Source organism: Aspergillus eucalypticola (assembly GCF_003184535.1).
Source record: "Aspergillus eucalypticola CBS 122712 chromosome Unknown BO83scaffold_26, whole genome shotgun sequence".
In the NCBI taxonomy this organism is placed as follows: Eukaryota; Fungi; Ascomycota; class Eurotiomycetes; order Eurotiales; family Aspergillaceae; genus Aspergillus; species Aspergillus eucalypticola.
Window position 1 is genome coordinate 26041 of NW_020290300.1, and position 21398 is coordinate 47438.

Below are 21398 nucleotides of genomic sequence, written 5' to 3' on the forward strand. Positions count from 1 at the left end.
TGTTGTGTGATCACTATGGTATGGTCAATTCTCCATGTTTGCCTTGTTATTACTTATGTGGGAAATATCAGGTGATAGAGATGGACTGTTACTTGCGGTCGACATCGACATGTGTTAAAAACGATACAATAACATCAACTGGCACAATGTTGCTTTCAATTCTATATGTCAATGCCATGGAACAGCAGATGGTCATTCATCTACTATCCTTTGAAGGATTCCAACTTACACAATTTTACGACAACCATGACAACGATGGACTATAGAAATCAACTACTACAATGAAACATGTGCTTGCTGGTTTTCAATTGAGCAAGTTTATTAGATACATGGCTTTCCCCATCCCACCGACGATATCCGAGTAGCACTGACGACATTATGAAGAAAAGAATAGAACAGAGCGAACTAAAAAGACATATCCGAAGAGCAATGATGAAATAACGAAAGCTTGAAACTCGAATCCAACCGGCAGACCCAGAGTGCGTAAAGATTGGCCGAGTGGCCAGTCAAAGCCTGGCCCTTCGCAGTCGATACAATTGACTCACGTCGTCATGTAGAGTCAAATGTTAGATGGGAAATTTACTAGATAGTTTATTAGCTCTGCTTCATACAATGACTCGTTGACAAAACTTACGGAGATCTCCGCCATTCCGAGGTCTTCGCCGCCGTTAGCGGCAGGCTGCTGGGGAGCAGCACCGTTTGCTTGGGCATTGCCCTCCGCAGGGCCAGCATTCTCGTTGGTGGTGGAGAAGTAGTCAACCATCTCAGCATCAAGCTCCTCCACAGTCTTCGGCTTAGGGCGGTTGCCACGGCCGTTAGGGCGACGAGCGCGGCCCTTGCGGCCCTTGGCACCAGCAGCAGCCTTAGTAGCGGTAGCGGGCTTCGGTTGGGGTTTGGTTTGCCTTCATCGCGGTTAGTCATGACCCCCCAGTAGCAGATAACTGTAGAAAACACTTACGCAACGCGCTCGCCCAGAGGCTTGGGGGCGGGGACCTCAGGAGCGTGGGAGGCGTCGACGACGACCTCGATCTAGTACTGGTTAGTGTCCATACGTAAAAGAAGTGATTGTGAAGGAAAAACCTACCTTCATGGGTCTGCCATCAACGAGGAGTCCATTCAAGTCCTTAGCAGCCTTGGCAGCTGTGTCGGGCTTGCTGAACACGATCGAGGCGATACCACGGCTCGTGCCGTTTTGGTTGTAAGTGAGCATAACTCGCTTGACAGGACCTGCGGACTTTGTGAAATATTCCTATACCAGGAGACCAAATTAGTATGTCGAGCCAACAGATTGTAGAAGGCGCAAGGAATTCCGAAGAGCCAAAACATCGAAGAACGCGTGACACCGGCTTCAAACGCGATACCAAAGAGCACCAGCGAGCACACAGCGGCGGTTAGTAGTAATCAGTGGATGGCCGTTCATTCCAGGACACCGAGACAGTCATATCCGGAGCACAGAGCTGCTAGCATTTATCCCAAGAACCACGACGATGAACTCCCTCGATAGCCTTCACTGTATCATGTGTCCCCCTTCCAAACTAACCCACTTAGCAGTCGTCATCGAACTTCTCGTAACCAGACAAAGGGCTGGCCTTCAGAAGCTACGGTCTGCGTAGCCAACAACCTTTGCCCGGGGATAGACAACACAAATGCTACGTGTGCGGCAAATCCATGGTTCTGTTCCCCCAGAATCTCTCTAGCAGCCCATGATAGGGAAAACATGACATGACTTATTTCACGGAGGTGATATGGGAAGATGAGTCTTTCCTGCCCGATTTCGAAACATTTCCCATACCGACCGCCGGTAGCATAATGCTTGACAGTTGATCACTTGCCGAACTAGTCGGTCACTGCTGGTAGGCTGATGCGCTCGCTGATGCCCGACGCCTCGAAACGTGGGACTTGTACGGGTGTAGCCAATCGGATTGGTTTCAAAAGATGGTATGTTTCAATAACCATCTGTGGCACAGTCTGCTGCGTGGCTTCAAAGGCGGATGGCTGGAAGATCCGCCCGAGCTAACACGCCTTTCGCAAGACTACGGCAGAACTCCAACTTCGGCGGACTCGCAGGGTGCCAGCGTGCAATTACCGCATGCGAAGTTATCTGAGTTTGCTGCCTGTGCTGAAGACCAAGAATCCATGACGGTGATATAAGAATATATGTAGATAACGTGGCAAGGATCGAAACGCGCGCGAAAGCCGTTGCGCCTCGAAGGTTTCGAGAAGAAAACATGGCGATAGAAACCCAAGGCCAAGGCCTTTCGATCAACATACCTTGATATTGGCCTCGTTCACATCGGAAGGCTAGGAACGTTAGTAAATGGTCATCTATTTAGAGCAAAATGGATACTCACCAAGCCGCTGACCATGATTTTGCTTTCCGTAGAGACCGGGTGTCCATTCTGGACAGCCTTTCCGGGCGCCTTGGCAGCCTTGGTGGTCTTCTTCACACCTCCGACCGGGACAGAAGTGTTGGCAGCCTTGGGAGCCGAGCGACGAGCGCGACGGCGGGCGCCCTGGCGACGGCTGACGAGGATCTCATCGAGAGACTTGTCCAACTTGGCAGACATGGTGAAAAGTGGAGTATGAGACTTTGTAGGGTTGAGTGTCGGTAGGTGATGAGATTTCACGAGTGTTGAGTGTTACAGGTGTTGCGCCACGGAGAATCGCGACGCTGGGACGGGCTTGTTTCTGGAGGCAACGGTGTCCAGAAGCTGGCAGATTAACCTGGACGACGGGCAGGAAGCGAGAATGTCGCGTTGACTGTTGAATTGCAGCGGGTGGAGATAAGAGCTGCAAGGTGGGTTGATGAAGATGTTGGGAATGGATAGGATGGATGGATGGAAGATGAAAGGGAAGGGAAACGGAAGAGGGATGGAGAAGATAAGCAAAAGGGAAAGGCGGGAGGTTCAGTTCCCTTTCAGTTCGTCAGCCGGATCTTCTTCCCAAAAAGGCTGAGCCACCTGCCCATCGCGCTAATCCCCATTGGGGCCCATCGGGCCAACACTGCAAACAACAGTGCCTCCCTTTGCCTGTGCCCAAGCAGATCATGGCTTCATCTACAACTTACTGCAAGCTAATGTGACAACGCTATCCAGCTATGCAATCTAATCTCGTATATTCATTTCAATCCAACATATGAGTCCAGACTCATAAGCTCGCGCTTATCTGTAACCTTCCGCTGCCGCCAAGAGCCCCTGCTGCCCAAAAACTCAATTAGAGCAATCAAAGCCCAGTCGAACCCGAAGTTGCATGGAAGAAAAGATGATGAAGTATATTTACGAGCAGGGATATTCTCGGAAAAAAGTCTTCATATCAACAGAAACAGCTCAATCCGCTCAAAGCTCCCAATAAAGGGCCAGTCCCGTAGTCAACATTAGGACGAAATAAGCTCAACCGGTACTTACGATCATCCCAAAGACGCCCGCCATCCTACCCAAACGCCGTTCACAACATGAAAGGAAAGAAATCCGTATTGAGTGGCATCTTGTAATCCACTGTTCTCGTCACATCAGCCAAGACGCAGATGCAAGCAATCGTCTTCAATGTTCCTCAGCTCTTCAAGGCTTCGAGGCGTCCCCGCATCTGCTCGAGTGTCGCTTCTTGATCCGCGAACTCGTCCTCCGGTTCTGGAGCCTCTTCCAATGGCTTCTCGGGCTGAACCCCTTCGACCTGAGACAGCTTGCCGTGCAGGATCTCCTGCAGGACCTTGTCGACCTCCTCCTCTGCTTCCTCTTCCTCTTCCTCCAGCAATTCGTTGTTCGGGATGGCATCATCGACCATCTCCTCGATGATTCCAGCCCGCACCAGTTCCGTCGACAGCTGACGCATCGTGGCATTCAACTCGGGCATCCGGACCAATGTGTTGACGTCCTTCATGATGCCCGTAGACTTCTTCAAGCTGCCTTGAATCTTCCGAACTGAAAAGGCCTCGTTGACCTGCATCTGAACGCTCTGCAGTTGGGCGCGACTGGTGTGTAAACGGGTGGACTGCTTGCGAATGCGAACAAGCTCTCGCGCAAATGTCTTAGCCTCCATGTTGGCCTGCTTGGCCTGGGAGGGATTGCGCTGGGCCCGCTTCGATGAATTCATGATGTACTGTCGTGTCTTGCTTTCCAGAGTCTTCAGTTGTGCGATGTCCCGATCCAACTGTCGGGTATTGGCGCGGATAAGCTGATTACATTTCCTCATCTAGAGACAGCAATAACAGTCAGCAACGCCAGGCATGTCGCTCATTAGGTTAGGCACTTGCCTGCGTTTGAGGATCCGGCCCGAAAAAGACTGCTTTGAGGGTCTCCATGCTGACTGGCGCGAGGATGATACGGGTTCACAGATCGATATCTATAGCTGCAAAATGTCTACTTTGGCTTGAAGCGGGAATACTCGGATGGGATGTTGTCAGGGTGCTGAATCGGTCGAACCTGAAGTGACCTTGCAATACGGCGGGGTGTGAATTCGAGGTGGTAAGAGGTCTTCTCACACAATTATGCGGTGAAGAGAGTGGTAGTTGACCTTCTGACGATCAAGCAATAACGCCGGTGAAGCCAGATGGCGGGGGGACGTGTAGAAGAGGCGCACCAACCAGGATGTGGACTATTGCATGGCTGCTGGCTGCTGCGGTGCCTGGGCTCCAAGATGGATGGATGGAGTGGATGTCTGGCTGTTCCACTCGGCGGCTGAGTCAGCAAGATATGGACGGGGGCAGTGACGTCGCTGGGCAGCATTAAGCCTCAGGCACCCAGAGGCCGCAAACAGAGCAAACGGGCGGCGGGAGAGTTCCAGTACTTTCTAGCATTCATTACTAGTGACTCGCCGGCGATCAGCAGCTGAGAGCAACCGCCTGCTGCTGCAACTTCACTATCCGTCTAGCCCCCGACATCATCCCCTTCCCCCATCACCTCCCTTCTTTTGCTTCTGACGAGGTTGCTACATTCTGTACTTCTAAACAAACCCATCCAATCCGCTATCTATCATCATAATGCCCGAACTCCCTCAGGTCCACCCCGAAGGTGAGTTTACTTCCCCTCCTGTCCCTCATTTCCTTCCCCGCTCTGGATTTTCATCATTTCTGGGGTTCCCGGCTACTGGGAAGCATCATGCCATACAATGGCCCTGTTGTCTCTCATATTATCGCCCTGCCTATATTTACATGTATACATTCATCTCGGCGAGCATGAGGTACTAACAAGGGTGTTTACTAGTCACATGGGCTCAGCGCTCTTCGGATAGCGACCCCGAGCGCAACTACCTCTATGTTAGCATCAAGGCTGCTGATGTTGCCCGTTCTGACGCAACCCTCGACATCAAGCCTACCAACGTTACTTTTACAGGCAACTCCAAGAAGGGCGTAAAATACCACGTCTCTCTCGACCTGTTTGCCGAGATCGACCCCGAGAACAGCAAGGTCAACCACAGTGACCGTGAGGTCGAGCTGGTGCTGCGCAAGAAGGAGCTCAAGGAAGAATACTGGCCGCGTCTGCTGAAGACCACCCAGAAGATCCACTTCCTGAAGACCAACTTCGACAAGGTATGATACTGGTTCTAGTTTTCATGGATCTAGGAACAGAGAGAGCTGACTAAGAGACAGTGGGTTGATGAGGATGAGCAAGACGAGGTGAACGAGGACGACTATGCAAACAACTTCGGAGGCTTCGAAGGTCTTGGAGGCGAGGGTGGTCTCTCCAACATTGACTTCTCCAAGCTTGGTGCCGGTCTCGGCGGTGATGCCGGTGTTCCTGGAGAGGAAGAAGAGGTATGTTGTCTACCAATCTTAAACCAATTGACAAGATGTCAAATCACTGACACTTCTAGCAGGAAGAGGAGATGCCCGAGCTGGAGGAGGGCGAGGCCGAGGCTGCCAAGTCTTCTAAGATCCAGGAGGTTTCTTAAATGCCATGCCCTTCTACTGAGATAGGCAACGACTACTACGCAAGCAAGTAATCAAAAAAAGCAAATAACGGCGAGCGACGAATGCTGTAACTTTTGAGCTTTTCTTTTACCTATACTATACCGCCGATGACCACGGTTCATGGTTTGGAGCTACCTGGCGCACTTGGACAGGTTTGTGGCCTGCCTCGAGAGGCGAAGGGAAACGGAAAAGGAATTTTGAACTATTTCCTTTCATTGGTATTGAAATGACGAGATGACTAGCAAGAATATTTCTTTCACAATGCCCATTCCTGGACTGCGATCCAGGCGTAGAGAAGATCCGAGAGTCGGGCGGTTGAACGAGACTTGCGACCGGACAGCGTAGAACACCACCACCAAGTGTAATGAAGTAGTTTGCAGTGCGTATCTGTCGCGTGATTGAAGCCCAGACATTAGCGGCAGTCGAACCAGACAAGCAAGTTCACTTCTGGCGAACAGAAAAAGCGCAAAGAACAAGAACCTGTCTGGTGAGGAGTTTGGGTGGGAAGGCGAGAAGATAGGAAGGAGGAGAATCCAACTCGATTGGCGGAGAGGCCGATTATGTGAAGTTGTTCCGCCACACTGGCAAACCCACACCGTGAAAAGTGTGGAGGAAACCTTGCACCTCCTCACGGTTTGATCTCTCTCTCCTCCTCTTCCTCCTCATCTAGACAATCTTTAATACTTCCCCCATCTCCTTCTTCCCCATCAAAAATACAGCCGAGGTGTCGTCATATTACTTGACCTACCCCGTCGGGACGTCAGGTCGACCCCTCCTTTGGTGATTTTTCGTTGCGGTTTTCTTCCCTTTTGCGGCGCATCTTTTCTTCTTCCCTTTCTTTTCCCCCTCCCTCGACTTTGGGTTTCTCTGGGAGGCTTTCCCTCATCGTATCGGCGCGCAAAAGTTATATATCCGGCATAGAATTTTATCGCTATCTTATTTTTCTTTTACTACATTTCTTTTTACATATTAGAGGAGTGCAAATCTACACAAATCCGCCAAGATGCCTCCCAAGAAGCAGCAGGACCAGCCTAAGAAGAAGAAGGCCACGGTCGAGGATAAGGTTCGAAATGCTCCTTGATCGATCGATATTTCCTAGAATAAATGCTAATCTGCGATTTTGTACAGACCTTTGGCATGAAGAACGTACGTAACGAGCCCTTCTAGATCCCGCAGACCACTCCCTCCACCATCCATCATCGACCCTCGAGAAAATTACAAGCCCACTGACCGGTATTTCTCTGTACAGAAAAAGGGTGGTTCGGCCAAGAAACAGATTGCTCAGCTACAGGCTCAAGCGGCATCCAACAAGAACGCCGATGCGAAGAAGAAGGAAGCCGAGAAGGCCCGCAGAGAGGCTGAGAAGAAGGCCGCCGAGCAGGCCAAGAAGGAGGCCTTGGAACTGTTCAAGCCCGTGCAGGTTCAGAAGGTTCCTTTCGGTGTGGATCCGAAAACTGTGCTTTGCGTGTTCTATAAGCAGGGTAATTGTGAGAAGGGTAAAAAGTGCAAGTTCAGTCACGACGCGAGTGTGGAGCGCAAGGCGGCTAAGAGGGATCTGTACACCGATTCTCGAGACGTGAAGGCGGCCGAGGAAGAGGCCAAGAAGAAGGATACGATTGACGACTGGGATGAGGAGAAGCTGCGCAAGGTCATTCTCAGCAAGCACGGTAACCCGCGCACGACTACGGATAAGGTCTGCAAGTACTTCATTGAGGCTGTCGAGAACCAGAAGTACGGTTGGTTCTGGACTTGTCCTAATGGAGGTGACAAGTGCATGTACAAGCACAGTCTGCCCCCTGGGTATGTTCAGCTCGTCGAGCGTTTTTCTTTTATGTTTGCTACGGTTGCTGATGGATTACAGATTTGTTCTGAAGACGAAGGAACAGAAGGCCGCCGAGAAGGCTCTCATGGACAAGTCGCCACTCAACACTTTGACCCTTGAAGACTGGCTGGAAAGTGAGCGTCACAAGCTGAGTGGCAACTTGACGCCCGTCACGCCTGAGACATTCGCCAAATGGAAGAAGGAGCGTCTTGACAAGAAGGCTGCTGAAGAGCAGGCCCGCAAGGCCAAGGAAACCACTGGACGGACACTGTTCGAAGAGGGCAACTGGCGTGCTGACGACGAGAGCAGTGACGAGGAAGAGGATGATGGCATGTGGAACCTGGAAGCTTTGCGGCGCGAGACGGAGAAAATCCGTGAGAGGAAGGAAGAGGAACGCCTGGCAGCTCTGCATGGGGCGCCGGTGCCGGTTTCCAACGACGAGACGATTGCACAGGAAGGAGCCGGCTGAGTTCTGTGCGATACATCCCCAAGGACGCAAAAGGCACTTGGGCGAAAGGGGTTGCGGACCTCCCCCACACTGGGAACGGTGTCCCAAGCCGTTGTCCGGACCTGGGATGCCAATCGGGTTGATGGATGGTAGATACAATGCTGATTCTCTTTGGGTTCTTTGAATTGTGACAAGGATACACCAAACTAGATCGCCTGGTATCGATGTCCGCGACTTGGGTTGGATGGCTCTTGCGGTTAAACGTGAACGGTTGGTCGTGTCGCCTGGGTTCCTGGTTCAGCCACCGTTGGATCGGTGCCAGCTGAACTGAATCTACAGAGGCATGGATTGGGGCGGAGTGAGGAATCAAATGGAGAGAAGATACCAGATTGATTGATTGAGAGACATCGACAGGGTCTGGAGGTTCGTTATCCAGGGGATGAACTGATTCATGATATGATTTGCTATGCCCGATCTGTACGTAGAACGTTTGTTTCTTTTCTATTTTTGGTTGAAATGAGCCAGCATTGCCCTGAAGGCGCAAATGAAAAGTGCAACAAATGATCCCAACTATTCTGTAACACATTGACGCTGAATCGACGGTCTGGCTTGTACCTTGCTGCCGGAGACCCTCAGCTCACATTCCACTTCATGGAAGCCTAGGAGCTGTCTGTCTCACTCATGAATGTTGTGCACGATCTCCCCAACTGACGCTCACCGATCTCCTCGTGCAATCTCCACCATCCCTTTCATCCCGAATGAACTATCGAGGAACGCCGCCCCGTCCTCTCCCTCCGTGGGTCTTACGATTCCCTCCTCGTCCGCGGCGTCCTGTCCCTCTCCTTCATGGCGCATCTCAGTCCCCTCAACCCAACTAAATACATAAGGTTAAGATGATGGCAGCTCAACAGTACCACATCCCCCCTCCCCCCTCGTTTCCCACCCCCGCGCCACCATGACCCAGTCCTTTCTCCCCTTCACCGCCGCCTTATTGACGGGATTGCTGTCGCATTCCCAGCCTGCCGCTGCGGTGGGGATCAGCTGTGATCCAGACACTCGTCCATACTCGGCCTGGATGACAGACAGCGTCATTGCCCGCCGGGATGCCATTCTGGGTGACTTCACACCAGGAGATGATATCTACCCAAATATCTCCCAGGTCACGCTATTCGAGTCGACCGTTACCCGTCTGAAGGAGTACTACGATGCCGATTCTTGCGGTCAGGTGGATTGGCACAGTTATGCCCTGGATGGCGCCGAAAGCCTCCTCCCAGCCGTGCAGGATGTCTCGTTTATTGTGAATGCTCCGCTGACTATATTTGCGTCAGGAGATGTTATGTATCACCAGTAAGTCATCACCCACACAACTACTAGCTGACCGCAGAACCAAAATCCAATCCAACACTTTGCAATTCTAGATACGACCGCGCCCCAAACGATACCTACAAACAAGCCCTCGACAACCTCCACGATGCCTTTAACGCAAGGACCCGCGACTCTGAAGGTCAGACAACACTCACACCCACATAAACAAATATCAACAAACCCCACCCCAAACGGACAACGAAAAAGTATACTAACACTATCATGAATACTATATCCAGGCGCCTTCTGGTACTTCAACCCTTACCCGAACTGGGGCGTCCTGGAAGGCCTCTTCCCACTGAGCTCCTTCATCTCGATGTGGAAAACCTACTTCGACCCCACCAACACCACCCTAACGGACTCCCTAACTCTCAGCCTTGACCTATTCAAAGACCACTGCCACGACGACTCCAGCGGCCTCCTCTTCCACGGCTACGACTCCAGCAAGACCGCCTCCTGGGCCGACCCCACCACCGGCGCGAGTCCCTACGTCTGGAACCGCGCCCTAGGCGATTGGTTCATGACGCTAGTAGACCTGCTCGAACGGTCTGGGAAAAACAGCGCCATTCTGAACGAGACGCAGCGCGATGACGTCTACACGAAATACTGGAATGTCGCTAACACGATCATCAACGACGCCGATGAAGAAACTGGATGCTGGTGGCAGGTTATGTTGCACGGTGGGGAAGAGGGCAATTACATTGAATCAAGTGGATCAGCTCAGTTCGTGTATGGATTGCTCAAAGGTGCTAGGTTGGGGTATTTACAGGGCGAGACGCCGAATGGGGTCGCGTATACGGATGCGGCGGATAAGTGCTACAATTATTTGCTGAGCGAGTTCGTGAAAGAGGAGGCGGATGGTACGTTGGGGTATAATGGCACTGTGGCGGATTGTGGGTTGTATGATCCTACTTTTGAGGTATGTATTTTCTTTCTTCCAGGCCGTTCTTTCCCCCCCCCCTTGATTTGGGAGAGAGAATGTTAACGGGGTTTTGTTGAAGTACTATACCACCCGACCCATCGAATACAACAATCTCTTCGGCACGTCATCTTTCATCTTGGCCAGTTGGGAACATGAGATGTTCGAGACGGGGTATTATACTTAGCTGTTACTTAGCTGGCTAGGTAGTTGAAAGCGGAGGTGGGATAAAGCACACAGTCATCTTATCAAACTATTTGTGGGGAAATATGCACGATAAATAATGACAACGTAAACAATGGGAACAATCCCACAAATAGATAGTTGTGGAAAGTTCTGAGTTGGTGTTGTTCTCATCTAGAAGAAGTACAGTATTAATACTCCGTACTACCCAGACAGACGAAGAGGCGGAGTCGAGAGAGAGTAGAGAGGGGAAGCCATTGAGTTTGAAACCATGTCTGAGCGTAAGTTACTACTAAAGACATGGGAACATATAATATCTGCAAGGGGGCTGGAAAAGTGAAACTGTCTTGGAAACTTAAGCTACGTAGTATCAAGCAAAACAGGGTCTGGAGATAACTTAAATTGGTGACTATTAAATCGTGTCTCAGATCGGGTCATTGAGAGGGAGGTGGGGAAAGAGCTTGACTATCACTCAGATGGCCATGACTCTTAGTTCTAAGAGGGAGTTAAATTACTGCCCTGAGCTGATTTGAGAACCTTCTTTTACGGCTTGGGGGACCAGAGTACAAAAAGTCATATTGCCAATACTTAACAAATTCTGGTCAGGACATTGCGATCACAAAGACAGGCAGAAAGATAGTCAGAATATGGTTTTACTACTAAAGCGACATGTAAAGATTTTGCAGACCAAGTAAGAGACACCCATGTTCTCATCTCATTGCAGTCATCACTTTCATTGTCGATCATTCAGTCGGAAGTTGGCCGTTCACATATATATCAAGTATAAATATATGTACGACGCACTGGGAATAACCCTCCTTTTCAGTTCTTAAGAGGCTCCTGCGGTGAGCGCAGAACATCCTCGAACCACTTGTACGACGGGACCAGACTGTGAGGGTATCCCATGTGAGGGAGGCCGTGGAAGAATCTGTGGAAAGGGATGGTTAGGTACTAGGTATATAGAGAATTGGTTTGAGCTGACTGACCTTCCCTCTTTGGGACTTCCGTGGTTGAAGAGCATCAGGCAGTCTTCAATGGGGGTAACGCCATCATCCACACCCTGCGTGGCATGAGTTAGTATCCAATCTAGAAATTTGAGAGTGTACAGGTCTTACATTGAGCAGCAACAGTCTGCAGCTAGGCTGATCCAAGATGCCTGTCTCGAGAAGAGAGAACTTCTTCTGGCCATGCTTCTTGAAATCCTCCGGGTTGGAGTAGCCGTACTTCTTAGCCCAGGCAGGAGTGAGCCTATCGAAGGTGCCATTAGTGTCTCTGGCAATGGCAGATGAGGTCACAGTACTCACAAGAATGGATATTCGTGGTCATCGACACGGCTCAACCACTCGGGGTCCAGGAAGTAATGGCACCCCGGTCCGTGGGCGAGGGTTCCAACGAAGCGATCACGATGGGTATGTGCAGCCCGGATCGCGTAGAACCCACCAGCACTCAGACCCCAGGCAGCAACCCGGGACATGTCGAACTCCGGACGAGTTGCCATGTAGTCGAGAACGGTGGTCCATTGACGGTCCGCCGACTCCGGGTCGCTGGGGTCGGCAGGCGAGTCCGCGGTACCGGGGATCTCACAGATAACTGTCGCCCAACCCCGGTTGATGATCTCATGGGTGCGTTGACTGTTGTCAGGGCGGTAACCATCCAAGCCGGTCATTAGCACAACAACTGGGACGGGGTTCTCTGCCGTCGCATGTTCCGGGACACGAACGAAGAGGGGAACATAGGCACCGTCGGTGGCCGACTTATGCTTGTGCGGGATGATGACCTCCTGGATGGTGGGCTTCCAAAAGGAAGCTGCCTTCAGATACACCTTCTTCTGTCGGTTGAAGGCCTCTTTTTTGATATCCTCTCTAGTCGGATCGACATATGGGAAGCGGGAGATGCGGTAGACCACAGCAGCTCTCCGGAGCAGGTCAGATGCCATCTCTACATTGTTGTTGTTCAAAGCAGCTGAGGCCTTATTCTCCAGGGCCTCGGCAACCGGGAAGAAAGCCTGTGTGTAGGCATCTGTGTAGGCATCGTTGATGTTTTCCTATCATAGAGTGAGCATGTTACCCTTGCGCTAATAAGGGGCACATGGCAAGATCATGATAACCTACATCAATAAGCTTCTGGAAGATAGGTCGAAAGTCTTCGATGGCACCGTCGTGGAATGGGTAGACGGATTTCTCACACTGCATGCTACGTTAGATAAGGACTGCCTGACGGCTGGCCAACCACTGAGCAAGGGGTGGTGATGCCGACCACCAGCAAAACTTACCGCAAACTTCCACTTCGTCTCCCAGAGAGCTTTGATAGAGCCCTTGTGGGGGTAAACGGTGTTGAACTTCTCGCCGAGGATCCAAGGAGCCATGGTGTTTGCTTTCTCGTGTCGTCCAGTCTTAAGTAGACGGTGTGAAGATGTACAGATCAGGAGGGAGACAGCATTGAAGAACCCTTTTAAACGTAGCTCATTCAATGTAAGGTCCTCACGGCGAAACCTGCCGACTGGGGTACACATGAACTCTACTCCGAATCTTGTGACATCAGAACCAACTATTGAGGGTGCTTAGGGCTACAAACGCAGGGGGGCTGACCAATCCACAGCTGCTGAGGGATCAAGGGGCGTCACCGTCTGTCTCGGGTCTCGGACAATCGGTAAGGCTTGACACGCTGTTCCGCTGACAGAGGTTTGGATGAGAGTTTGCTTTAGGTAACCGTAGCTGAAACTCCCTTGCCTGCAATGTGCCATGTTCACGACCTTCCGCTATACCGGATCATGCTCCGACTCCCAGGCATCCATGTTCGAGACCAACCAAAAGTATGTACTTGGAAGGGAAGAGACCGCTAATTCGGGCGCCTAAACTTCTTGAAGTATGTGTTACTGTACGGTTGAAGTAGATCGAAGCGGTCGATTGCCGAGGATGGGTGTGATTGGTTGGGGTACATGTTGTACTCATTGCAGCTTAACTAGAGTTAGAAATACTTCATGTAAGTGCTTGATGTTGGGAACATCGTGGTAGCCACCTGGTGGACCCAAATATGTACTGCCTTTGGGTGAACAGGGCATATTCCAACACGGTAGTCTTCTCATCAAGTGAATGCCTTGCATCCCCCCGATTCCAAGGCGGAAGGCGCATTCCAATGCCTGCTGCCGCGGTCTGGATGAGGAAGCATTGTTCGCTGGTTCAAGGTCTCGGTCCCTGCGCCGTGCTATCGTCGGTCTCGACAAAGCAGATATGCTTTTCCAAAAGAGGCCATGTATCCCCAGGCCGCAGACTCCCAAAACCTTATCGGCACGAGAAGGGGAACACAAAGTATGGAAGCTATAGGGAAGGCACCAAGGGCTAGCCTACAGACAACGACGTTGAAGGGAGTGCCCCGTTGCATCAATAGCGCGGACATTTATCGCACAGTGCCTTGAGATGTGACCCCCTTCATAGCTGAAGTAACCGCCATTAGGCGTCAATATATTCAGCTATCCACAGCCAGACAAGCGTGCCAATACCTCAGGAATTTTCTTGCCGGGGCATCTTGCATCACTGAACCGGGAAGGTATCTGCATGTAGGAGGAGCTAGTCGACTCCCTACTTCTCCTTCCTCATCCCTTGAAGCAAGGACAGGTTACATGCTCGCATTCTATGTCTATGCTGGAATGATTTCTCCCGAGCGGCGACTAAAAGCACGACTCGCATCGGATCGGCTCATTTGTAGGCTTGCTGTCCGGCCATGCGAGAAATGTTTGTTTGGATCTGATGCCGTGGCGGCGACACCGACGAGGCATCCATATCGCCAAGGGTTGCTTTCCTTGTTGCTCCGCGGGCTGATCTAACTTTTTGTCCATAATATAGTAGTCCGAGCAATTTTCTGTACATACTTATTTTCGACCTTCCTTCAGGAATTGCTCCAACAGTCTGCGCCCGCATCCGGTGAATGCTATACTCGAAGCCGCGGCAATGATCCGAACCCTCACAACGCTCGGCCTGTACGGGTTCGTCCAACAGGCATTGAGCAAAGATGTGTATCTGGATTGGAATATAACTTGGGTGACTGCAGCACCTGATGGGTATGCGAGGCCTGTGATCGGCATTAACGGACATTGGCCTTGTCCCCAAATTGATGTCGATGTTGGCGATAATCTCATCGTCGACGTGTACAACGGGCTAGGTAACGAGTCCACCGGAATCCATTGGCATGGTCTGCATCAGAACTACAATGGGTACATGGACGGTGTCCCAGGGGTCACCCAATGCGAGCTCCACCCCAATCAGCGCATGCGCTACGTTGTTCCGGTAAGCTGACCCTGCTTGCTGGATCAGTACCTGAACTGCGCCTTCTGACCCATGGATCTAGATGAACCAAACCGGTACATATTGGTACCACTCGCACGAGCCGGGTCAGTATCCTGATGGTTTGCGCGGACCCATCATCGTGCACGACAATGTTCCTGCCCCGTATCACTATGACGAGGAGATGACTCTCACCTTATCCGATTGGTATCATGTACAGATACCCATCTTGCTCGATCAATTCATAGTTCCAGGAGACCATGCCCCCTATGGAGGTCAGGAGCCGCTACCTGATGCGATTTTGTTCAATGACATGCATAACACCAAGATCAGCGTTAAGCCCGGCACGACCTACCTGATCCACGTTGTCTGCATGGGCAATTTTCCCGGGCATGCGCTCGTCATTGACGACCACGACATGACCATTGTTGGTATGGATGGCATTGCAGTGAAACCGCATTTCCTTCCACCCCAGTATCTGCGTATGGCCGTTGGACAACGAGTCGACATCCTTCTCACCACCAAAAATGATACTAGCAAGAACTATGCGATCTGGGACGGTCTCGATATCGATGAAATGTTCGTTCAAGAGGGAAGGAGCCCACCTCCAGGGTACAATCCCAACGGCACCGCATGGCTCATGTACAACGAGGATGCTCCTTTGCCTCCTGCGCCTATAATTCATGTCAATAATGCAAGTCTGGACTTCCTCGACGATGTGACCTTAACACCGATAGACAATCTTCCTCTGATCGACCCCATACAACATCAATTCATCTTCGACGTCTACCCAACCACAGTAGATGGAAAGCCCGCCTACAGCATTAACAACATGACATATAATGCCCCCGACTCGCCCACGCTGTATACTGCCATCTATTCTGACCCCGAGGCCTGCTTGGACCCAGAACTCTATGGAGATGTGAACCCTTTTGTCGTCAATTATGGTGATGTGGTGGAGATCGTTCTCAACAACCACCATGACAATCTCCACCCGTGGCATCTCCACGGTCATGATTTCCAGGTGCTCCAGCGCACTTACCCGTACGGTGGCTTCTTCGATGGCTACCGCAACGTTTCTGCCACTCCCATGCGTCGAGATACGCTCATGGTGGAACCCATGGGACATTTCGTAATTAGATTCCGTGCAATGAATCCTGATAAGTATTCCCTCCCTACAAGTTGGTGTCCCCAAACTGACGTTGATCGGTCAATTACGCATCTGGATGTTCCACTGCCACATTGAGTGGCACGTCGAGATCCGCCTCATGGCGATCATTATCGAAGCGCCGGACCAGCTGCAGAATATGACCATACCGGATGATCATCTCCAGATTTGCGGAAACACTCAGCCCAGCAATTGGGCCCCATTGGCTCCTTCGCCATAGAAAGTCCGACCCGGAATCAGGTATGAGTGCTGTTTGTGTCCTCTAAAACTTACTGATTTAGCCCAGAACGATCCCAATGGCCACGCACACAACATCTAAACCTGTTGACAATGCTGGCCTTTAAGCCACCTTACTCTGTCAATGTGAGCCTCATGAATTTTACCATCTCTTCAAGCGACCCGCTGGCGACCGGGAGTCTTGACCTGTGTGAATGAGCCTTCCGATGTTTGGATATGCTTTAATGTCCGTGGCGACCATAATCCGTGATAATTAATGTTACGAACAATAGACGAAAAGTTGTATCATCTTCCTCTTACTGAAGTTGCAGCTGTCATGCAGCATTCCAAACATAGCTTCGTAAGCCGAATATACTTACTCTAGCACCATAGCCGAAAAGTTTCTGTAGTAAGGTGGACCTCACGATTGGACGACCTTATAGCGAGGCCTTTTCCTTTAGCAATTCTTCTTGTCGCATCAAATCGTAAACATCCTCCGCCACACCCCAGGACAACTCGAATCCACGACCCCCGGCTCCGTATGCATGAACGATCAGCCCCTGACCTTGGTTCATCTTCTCCACCTCAATTCTCATGCCCCCTTCTCGTGCCGGTCGACGACCAACAATGTCACGGATAACATCGAACTCTCTTCTATTTCCCTCCTGGAAGGGAAACCATTTGGCAGCATTCGCCAGTAGCTGGGCCCTTGTTTCCATCGACGGGTTAGGATCCCAATTATGCGGCTGCTTCGTGCCCCCGATAATCGTCCCACCACCCAACGGGCGCGGGATACAGAAGGACCACGAGCCATCGCTATTCTGTCGAGTGATAGTCGCCGAGCAAGGATTCCTCACCAGACACGTTTGCCCTGAATAGCCAGTCAGCCATTACCATCACTTTCACCATCATCATCACTCACCCCGAATGATATAACTCTTTTCATCCCCAAACCCCAACCCAGAACAATTAACCAACGCCCTCACTCTCTCCGCAAGATAAAACCCCTCCCTCAAATCCACAAACGTATACTCCTTCACCTCCCCACCCCTCAAGACAAACTCCCGCAACAACCACGAACAATACACAGGCGAATTCACCACGAATGTCTTATACCTTACTCCCCACTTCACATCCCCCGGCACCTCCTCGGGCCGTAAGTACTCAAACCCATCCAGATGCCCATACGAAGCCTGGATGTTCTTCTCGTCGAGGTACTCCGCCGGCGGGTTCTCGAGGTGCTCGATACCAGTGATGGACTGGACGCCCGCACCCGGTTCCTGGGCCGCGAGTGTCTTGAAGTGCGCGTAGGTGCGTCGGGCTTGTGCTTCCTCTCGGGTGTGTTGGGCGTTGGAGCCGGGGACCGGACGATAGTGGGCGCCTGCCCAGGGTGAGGCGTAGTTGAGGGATGTGCTGTGGGGGAAGTCCCGAGCTGCGAGGAGAACGCGTTGGGATGGGGAGAGGTGTTGTTGGATGTAGAGGGCTGTGGAGAGGCCGATTATGCCGGCTCTGTTTGGTTGCAATGGGTGGGGTGGTTAGTGGTTTTCGGTTTGGTTTAGGGGTGACACTGGCATTGGGATGGGACGTACCCTATTACAACGATGGTTTCTTTTTCAGTCATTATGCTGTGGCTGGTACTGTCTTTGTGGATTGATTGGGTTGTGAGTATGTAAGTACTGAGTGATTTGGTGATGATGATGTTGTTGTTGTTGGCGGGGATTGAGGGGATGATAAGCGTTTCTGGAACCAGTTCCCCGCACGCGGAGGAGGCATTGAGTCATACTTTGGGGCCTTTCATAGCCATCAATCGTTCCTCTTCTGGTCGAATGCTTCTAACTACTTTAGATGTCAACGCAACTGGGTAATTGGTGATGTGGCCATGGCCTGATTGCGTACAGAATCACCCGGACAACTATCTATTGTTCGGGAATAGATACGAAATATAGCTAGTATTTCGGGGTAAGCGTGGAAATCATAAAGCGCACTATGATGTTCTTCGGTTCTAGCTTCAATTATGCAGGCTAGGACCGCCGACACTGACCATCTATCTATCTGCTATCTAAGCTCTCCGAATTTCCGGCTTCCGCCTGTCTCGCTTGGTCACGTCCACCGCGCGCATGGACTTATGGCGGTCGTCGGGACAATCTGGTCATCGAGATAGTCCAGCCGAGGCGAGGCGCATGCACGTCGCAAGCCAATGTGCAACTCGAGCCGGCCTGCCAGGTAGTGTTGCCATCGCATTGACTTGTACTGCATCAAACAGGATGATCCTGCTCGGACGCAGCGGGACCAGACGAGCGCCCCGTTTGTAGGCTGAAGACGAACTGAATCCGCGTCCGCTTGTAAGCGGTAATTGGGTATATCTTCGTAAAACGTCATGCTATGGCGTGGTATCAAACACATCTTATCTTTTGCCATTTCTTTCAGCAATTCGAAAAAACCAAGGCTTAATCCAAAGCATCGGGCAACTTCTCGATGGTGAATTTGCCCCTTGCAACCTTCATGATGGGCACACCAGGAATCTTGCGCAGACGGCGACACAAATCTTGATCGTTGGTCGCCACAATGTAAATTCTATGCTTCGTCACCTACAAGAGCCGTTAGCGCGCTGTGGTACCCCAAACGAAGGGGTTTGAGTAACCACTCACCCGATCCACGATACAGTCATCTGCATAGGTACCCTTGTGAGAGCACTTGACCCTAGACCACCGAGGGTCTTTGGCAACCCGAAGTGCGAGGCGGTACTTGTCACCCAACTTTTCCAATTCCGCAATGGTGCAGTCTGAGAAGGTCGGAACACACTTCGCGTATAGCCTGTAGCCAGTCTTAGCAGATGTCCAAAGCCCAGATATTGTGTGCAACTCACAGGTCCATCATCGAAGTAAGTAGATCCTGCTTCGCTCGGATAGCGTGGGAAACAAAGTTGGTATCGACGAGCACGTGGTAGGGAGGGCCAAGGGCAGTGTTTGCGGCAAAGAACATGTTCGAAGGGGCTTGGGTGACTTGGCGAGTCAGCTGATCCTCCTTAGGCGTCTCCTTCTTCGCTTCCGGCTTCTTCAGTCGCTCATCGCGGGCCTTGATGGCGCGCTTCATCTATAGATTCAGTAGGATCAGTTTCCGTTCCGCATCGACTGTAAAGCCTTGTTATCATACCTGCGCGAACTTGCGAGTCTTCTTTTGCACACCCATTTTGTTGACAATAGGCCTTGACCGCTAAACAGGGAGAAAAAGTAAAGCAGCGGAGAATGGGATTGATATTCGTTGCTATCGATATTGTTGAACCCAGAAGATTTTGGAGAAGGCGGAAAATCAGATCACGGGCCGATATTTTGCCGTGATAGCCAGAGCCAAGCAGCTCCGTAATCATGTGATCTACCCGTGACCGCCTGTCGCGTTGCACGGCATGCCCGTCTGTCATACTGGAAATCTAGAGCTTCTTGGGATTCTCGTTGGCATCATCGAAAGCAACGTACAGGCCCAAGTGTACAGTTGCACTCTGGCTCTAATTAAGGAGCATTCGATTTCATATTGGATAACCACAATGCCATTGTTCCGAGCGTGACACAGATTGAATCCTACCATGCACAAGGCATCTTGTTGGGTGATAAATTTCAGTCACTCTCAGTCCGCCAGGATTAGCATGGGCCGAATGCCTGCGTCTCCCGACGCTTTTCTTATCACATCCAAGGAAGAGGCAAAATCTCATCACCGTCCGAGCTCCTCGACCACCCCGCAATGTCTAAGCCCCGGGACCTCCCACTAGTCCCGAAGGACACCAGTCACCACGCAGCTTCTACTTAATCACATCACATTGCATGCACAGGCCGTGTCCATCTGTGGAAAGGGCTATTTTGGACTCCATACTCCGTATACTTTCTTACCGGGTGTGCGTAGAATTGTTGTCTCACCAGCTCCGACTGTGACCGACCGTTCAGATCGTTAGCTCCTGTAAGTGTCAAATAAATCGCCGATAAATGTACTTTATTCTGCGACCATCTTGGGTATCCGGCCTTTCCAAAGGAAACGTCTCTGGTTGTGTACACGGTGATGATGTTCCCACTCATCATGATACCAATGTATATTATCAGTCTGGAAATACCCGTGGGACTAGTACTGTGAACCTGAGTACCCGCGGTTTTCACACCGCCACCGTATGTTTATTGTACTATGTAGCGCCACCCTGTGCATTTCGCGAAGGGTGAGCGCAATTCAGATCAGGGTAACGATTATGGGCAGCCTTACGGCACATGTAGTGATGGCTCTTTCGGTTTATGTTCAAGGTTCAAGGACATCACCTGGGATGTGCCCTCCCATTTTCACATCTTAACGGAGGATTTTTAGTATGTTTCCTGCTTATTTCGGTCCTTCTGCGTACTATTTCAGTGTTCGCATCCACGTAAGTACCCAAGTATATCACGTACCTCAGTAGTTCCGTCCCCAGCACGTCGAGGGATGTGATTCGAAGTTCCACTGCACATCACCCAATATTAGCCACAATCCTACTGGCCACATGGATTGAGCAGTCGAGGGGACGCATTGACGATACCAGTCAGAGTGCTCATTTACGCGCCGAGCAGGTCACTTGAGGGCGACTCTAGGGCGGGTGCGGGCGCTGATTGGCACAACCGAGTGATGAGGCCTGCAGCGTGAAGAAACGCCCTCTGCAGTCCGGAAGCCAATCAGGCCTGAGGAGCCGGCGGGAAAGGTCCCTGACAGCAGCCGCTGGCCATGCAGAACTTCCCTTGGGTAAGGTCCTGTATACCTCTGCTTCCCATACTGAATCTTAGTGGTAACAATGTCACTGGTACCACTCCAGCCCCGCCTGGGCAAAAAACGAGCGCATGCAATAGGATTGAACTAACCACCACGACGACTCCATACTACTTACTCACCTCACTAGCATGGTCCCCGTATGCTTCTCTCTCCCTTTCTCACCCCCCATTTCCCGCCCATCTCTGATCGGTGCAACAATTGGCGCTCATCTAATCTCCTCCATTTTAGTCTCAAACTCTTTCCTTTCCACTGATTGCGCTTCATGTTGATTGTGGGTGGCATCGCTCGATGATTAGCCCGCTTGATCTTCCTATAGCTC

At 51.2% G+C, this 21398-nt stretch overlaps 9 protein-coding genes across 9 annotated transcripts; 5 read left to right on the forward strand and 4 right to left on the reverse strand.

Moving 5' to 3' along the window:
• Nucleotides 1–276: 276 nt before the first annotated feature.
• Nucleotides 277–2890, reverse strand: BO83DRAFT_440100 (putative RNA annealing protein Yra1). Its single transcript, XM_025536226.1, has 6 exons — nucleotides 2352–2890; nucleotides 2272–2301; nucleotides 1085–1249; nucleotides 959–1029; nucleotides 635–902; nucleotides 277–582 (listed from the first exon to the last, which is right to left on the reverse strand). The coding sequence occupies exons 1-6, from the start codon at nucleotides 2565–2567 to the stop codon at nucleotides 580–582; spliced, it is 753 nt and encodes a 250-aa protein (XP_025384630.1). The 5' UTR covers nucleotides 2568–2890; the 3' UTR covers nucleotides 277–579.
• A 219-nt stretch (nucleotides 2891–3109) lies between these two features.
• On the reverse strand, nucleotides 3110–4620 carry BO83DRAFT_410695 (ESCRT-III subunit protein VPS24). The gene is made up of 2 exons (XM_025534238.1): nucleotides 4250–4620; nucleotides 3110–4188 (listed from the first exon to the last, which is right to left on the reverse strand). The coding sequence occupies exons 1-2, from the start codon at nucleotides 4295–4297 to the stop codon at nucleotides 3550–3552; spliced, it is 687 nt and encodes a 228-aa protein (XP_025384631.1). The 5' UTR covers nucleotides 4298–4620; the 3' UTR covers nucleotides 3110–3549.
• Nucleotides 4621–4918: 298 nt separating this feature from the next.
• Nucleotides 4919–5853, forward strand: wos2 (Hsp90 cochaperone SBA1; the record flags this gene model as incomplete). The annotated part of the gene is made up of 4 exons (XM_025528725.1): nucleotides 4919–5006; nucleotides 5199–5524; nucleotides 5585–5749; nucleotides 5812–5853. Coding segments are annotated over exons 1-4 (564 nt in total), but the record flags the coding sequence as incomplete, so codon positions are not given.
• A 760-nt stretch (nucleotides 5854–6613) lies between these two features.
• Nucleotides 6614–8418, forward strand: BO83DRAFT_115765 (translation machinery-associated protein TMA46). The gene is made up of 4 exons (XM_025525970.1): nucleotides 6614–6968; nucleotides 7034–7051; nucleotides 7155–7705; nucleotides 7767–8418. The coding sequence occupies exons 1-4, from the start codon at nucleotides 6909–6911 to the stop codon at nucleotides 8194–8196; spliced, it is 1059 nt and encodes a 352-aa protein (XP_025384633.1). The 5' UTR covers nucleotides 6614–6908; the 3' UTR covers nucleotides 8197–8418.
• A 712-nt stretch (nucleotides 8419–9130) lies between these two features.
• On the forward strand, nucleotides 9131–11175 carry BO83DRAFT_391874 (cell wall glycosyl hydrolase YteR; the record flags this gene model as incomplete). The annotated part of the gene is made up of 5 exons (XM_025532915.1): nucleotides 9131–9522; nucleotides 9594–9679; nucleotides 9780–10459; nucleotides 10855–10923; nucleotides 11071–11175. The coding sequence occupies 5 exons, from the start codon at nucleotides 9131–9133 to the stop codon at nucleotides 11173–11175; spliced, it is 1332 nt and encodes a 443-aa protein (XP_025384634.1).
• Nucleotides 11176–11464: 289 nt separating this feature from the next.
• On the reverse strand, nucleotides 11465–13007 carry ayg1 (heptaketide hydrolyase ayg1; the record flags this gene model as incomplete). The annotated part of the gene is made up of 6 exons (XM_025527825.1): nucleotides 11465–11570; nucleotides 11629–11702; nucleotides 11758–11890; nucleotides 11947–12686; nucleotides 12754–12828; nucleotides 12915–13007. The coding sequence occupies 6 exons, from the start codon at nucleotides 13005–13007 to the stop codon at nucleotides 11465–11467; spliced, it is 1221 nt and encodes a 406-aa protein (XP_025384635.1).
• Nucleotides 13008–13152: 145 nt separating this feature from the next.
• BO83DRAFT_401700 (uncharacterized protein) lies at nucleotides 13153–14465 on the forward strand (the record flags this gene model as incomplete). The annotated part of the gene is made up of 5 exons (XM_025533477.1): nucleotides 13153–13198; nucleotides 13221–13308; nucleotides 13429–13524; nucleotides 13699–13950; nucleotides 14096–14465. The coding sequence occupies 5 exons, from the start codon at nucleotides 13153–13155 to the stop codon at nucleotides 14463–14465; spliced, it is 852 nt and encodes a 283-aa protein (XP_025384636.1).
• Nucleotides 14466–14589: 124 nt separating this feature from the next.
• On the forward strand, nucleotides 14590–16310 carry abr1 (multicopper oxidase abr1; the record flags this gene model as incomplete). The annotated part of the gene is made up of 3 exons (XM_025533478.1): nucleotides 14590–14925; nucleotides 14987–16054; nucleotides 16170–16310. 3 exons carry the CDS (start codon nucleotides 14590–14592, stop codon nucleotides 16308–16310), a joined length of 1545 nt encoding a protein of 514 aa, XP_025384637.1.
• Nucleotides 16311–16743: 433 nt separating this feature from the next.
• Nucleotides 16744–19495, reverse strand: BO83DRAFT_401702 (Fcf1-domain-containing protein; the record flags this gene model as incomplete). Its single annotated transcript, XM_025533479.1, has 6 exons — nucleotides 16744–17177; nucleotides 17229–17813; nucleotides 18822–18894; nucleotides 18955–19120; nucleotides 19173–19399; nucleotides 19460–19495. The coding sequence occupies 6 exons, from the start codon at nucleotides 19493–19495 to the stop codon at nucleotides 16744–16746; spliced, it is 1521 nt and encodes a 506-aa protein (XP_025384638.1).
• Nucleotides 19496–21398: the final 1903 nt, after the last annotated feature.

Excerpts from the sequence above, each read along its gene's own strand:
- BO83DRAFT_115765 (XM_025525970.1), top strand. The coding sequence starts at position 6,909 with ATGCCTCCCAAGAAGCAGCAGGACCAGCCTAAGAAGAAGAAGGCCACG. Across the intron at positions 7,706-7,766 it reads AAGCACAGTCTGCCCCCTGG|ATTTGTTCTGAAGACGAAGG; the intron begins GTATGTTCAGCT and ends GATGGATTACAG.
- BO83DRAFT_440100 (XM_025536226.1), bottom strand. The coding sequence starts at position 2,567 with ATGTCTGCCAAGTTGGACAAGTCTCTCGATGAGATCCTCGTCAGCCGT. Across the intron at positions 1,030-1,084 it reads TTGATGGCAGACCCATGAAG|ATCGAGGTCGTCGTCGACGC; the intron begins GTAGGTTTTTCC and ends AACCAGTACTAG. Across the intron at positions 903-958 it reads CCTCTGGGCGAGCGCGTTGC|GCAAACCAAACCCCAACCGA; the intron begins GTAAGTGTTTTC and ends ACCGCGATGAAG.
- BO83DRAFT_410695 (XM_025534238.1), bottom strand. The coding sequence starts at position 4,297 with ATGGAGACCCTCAAAGCAGTCTTTTTCGGGCCGGATCCTCAAACGCAG. Across the intron at positions 4,189-4,249 it reads GGCCGGATCCTCAAACGCAG|ATGAGGAAATGTAATCAGCT; the intron begins GCAAGTGCCTAA and ends TGCTGTCTCTAG.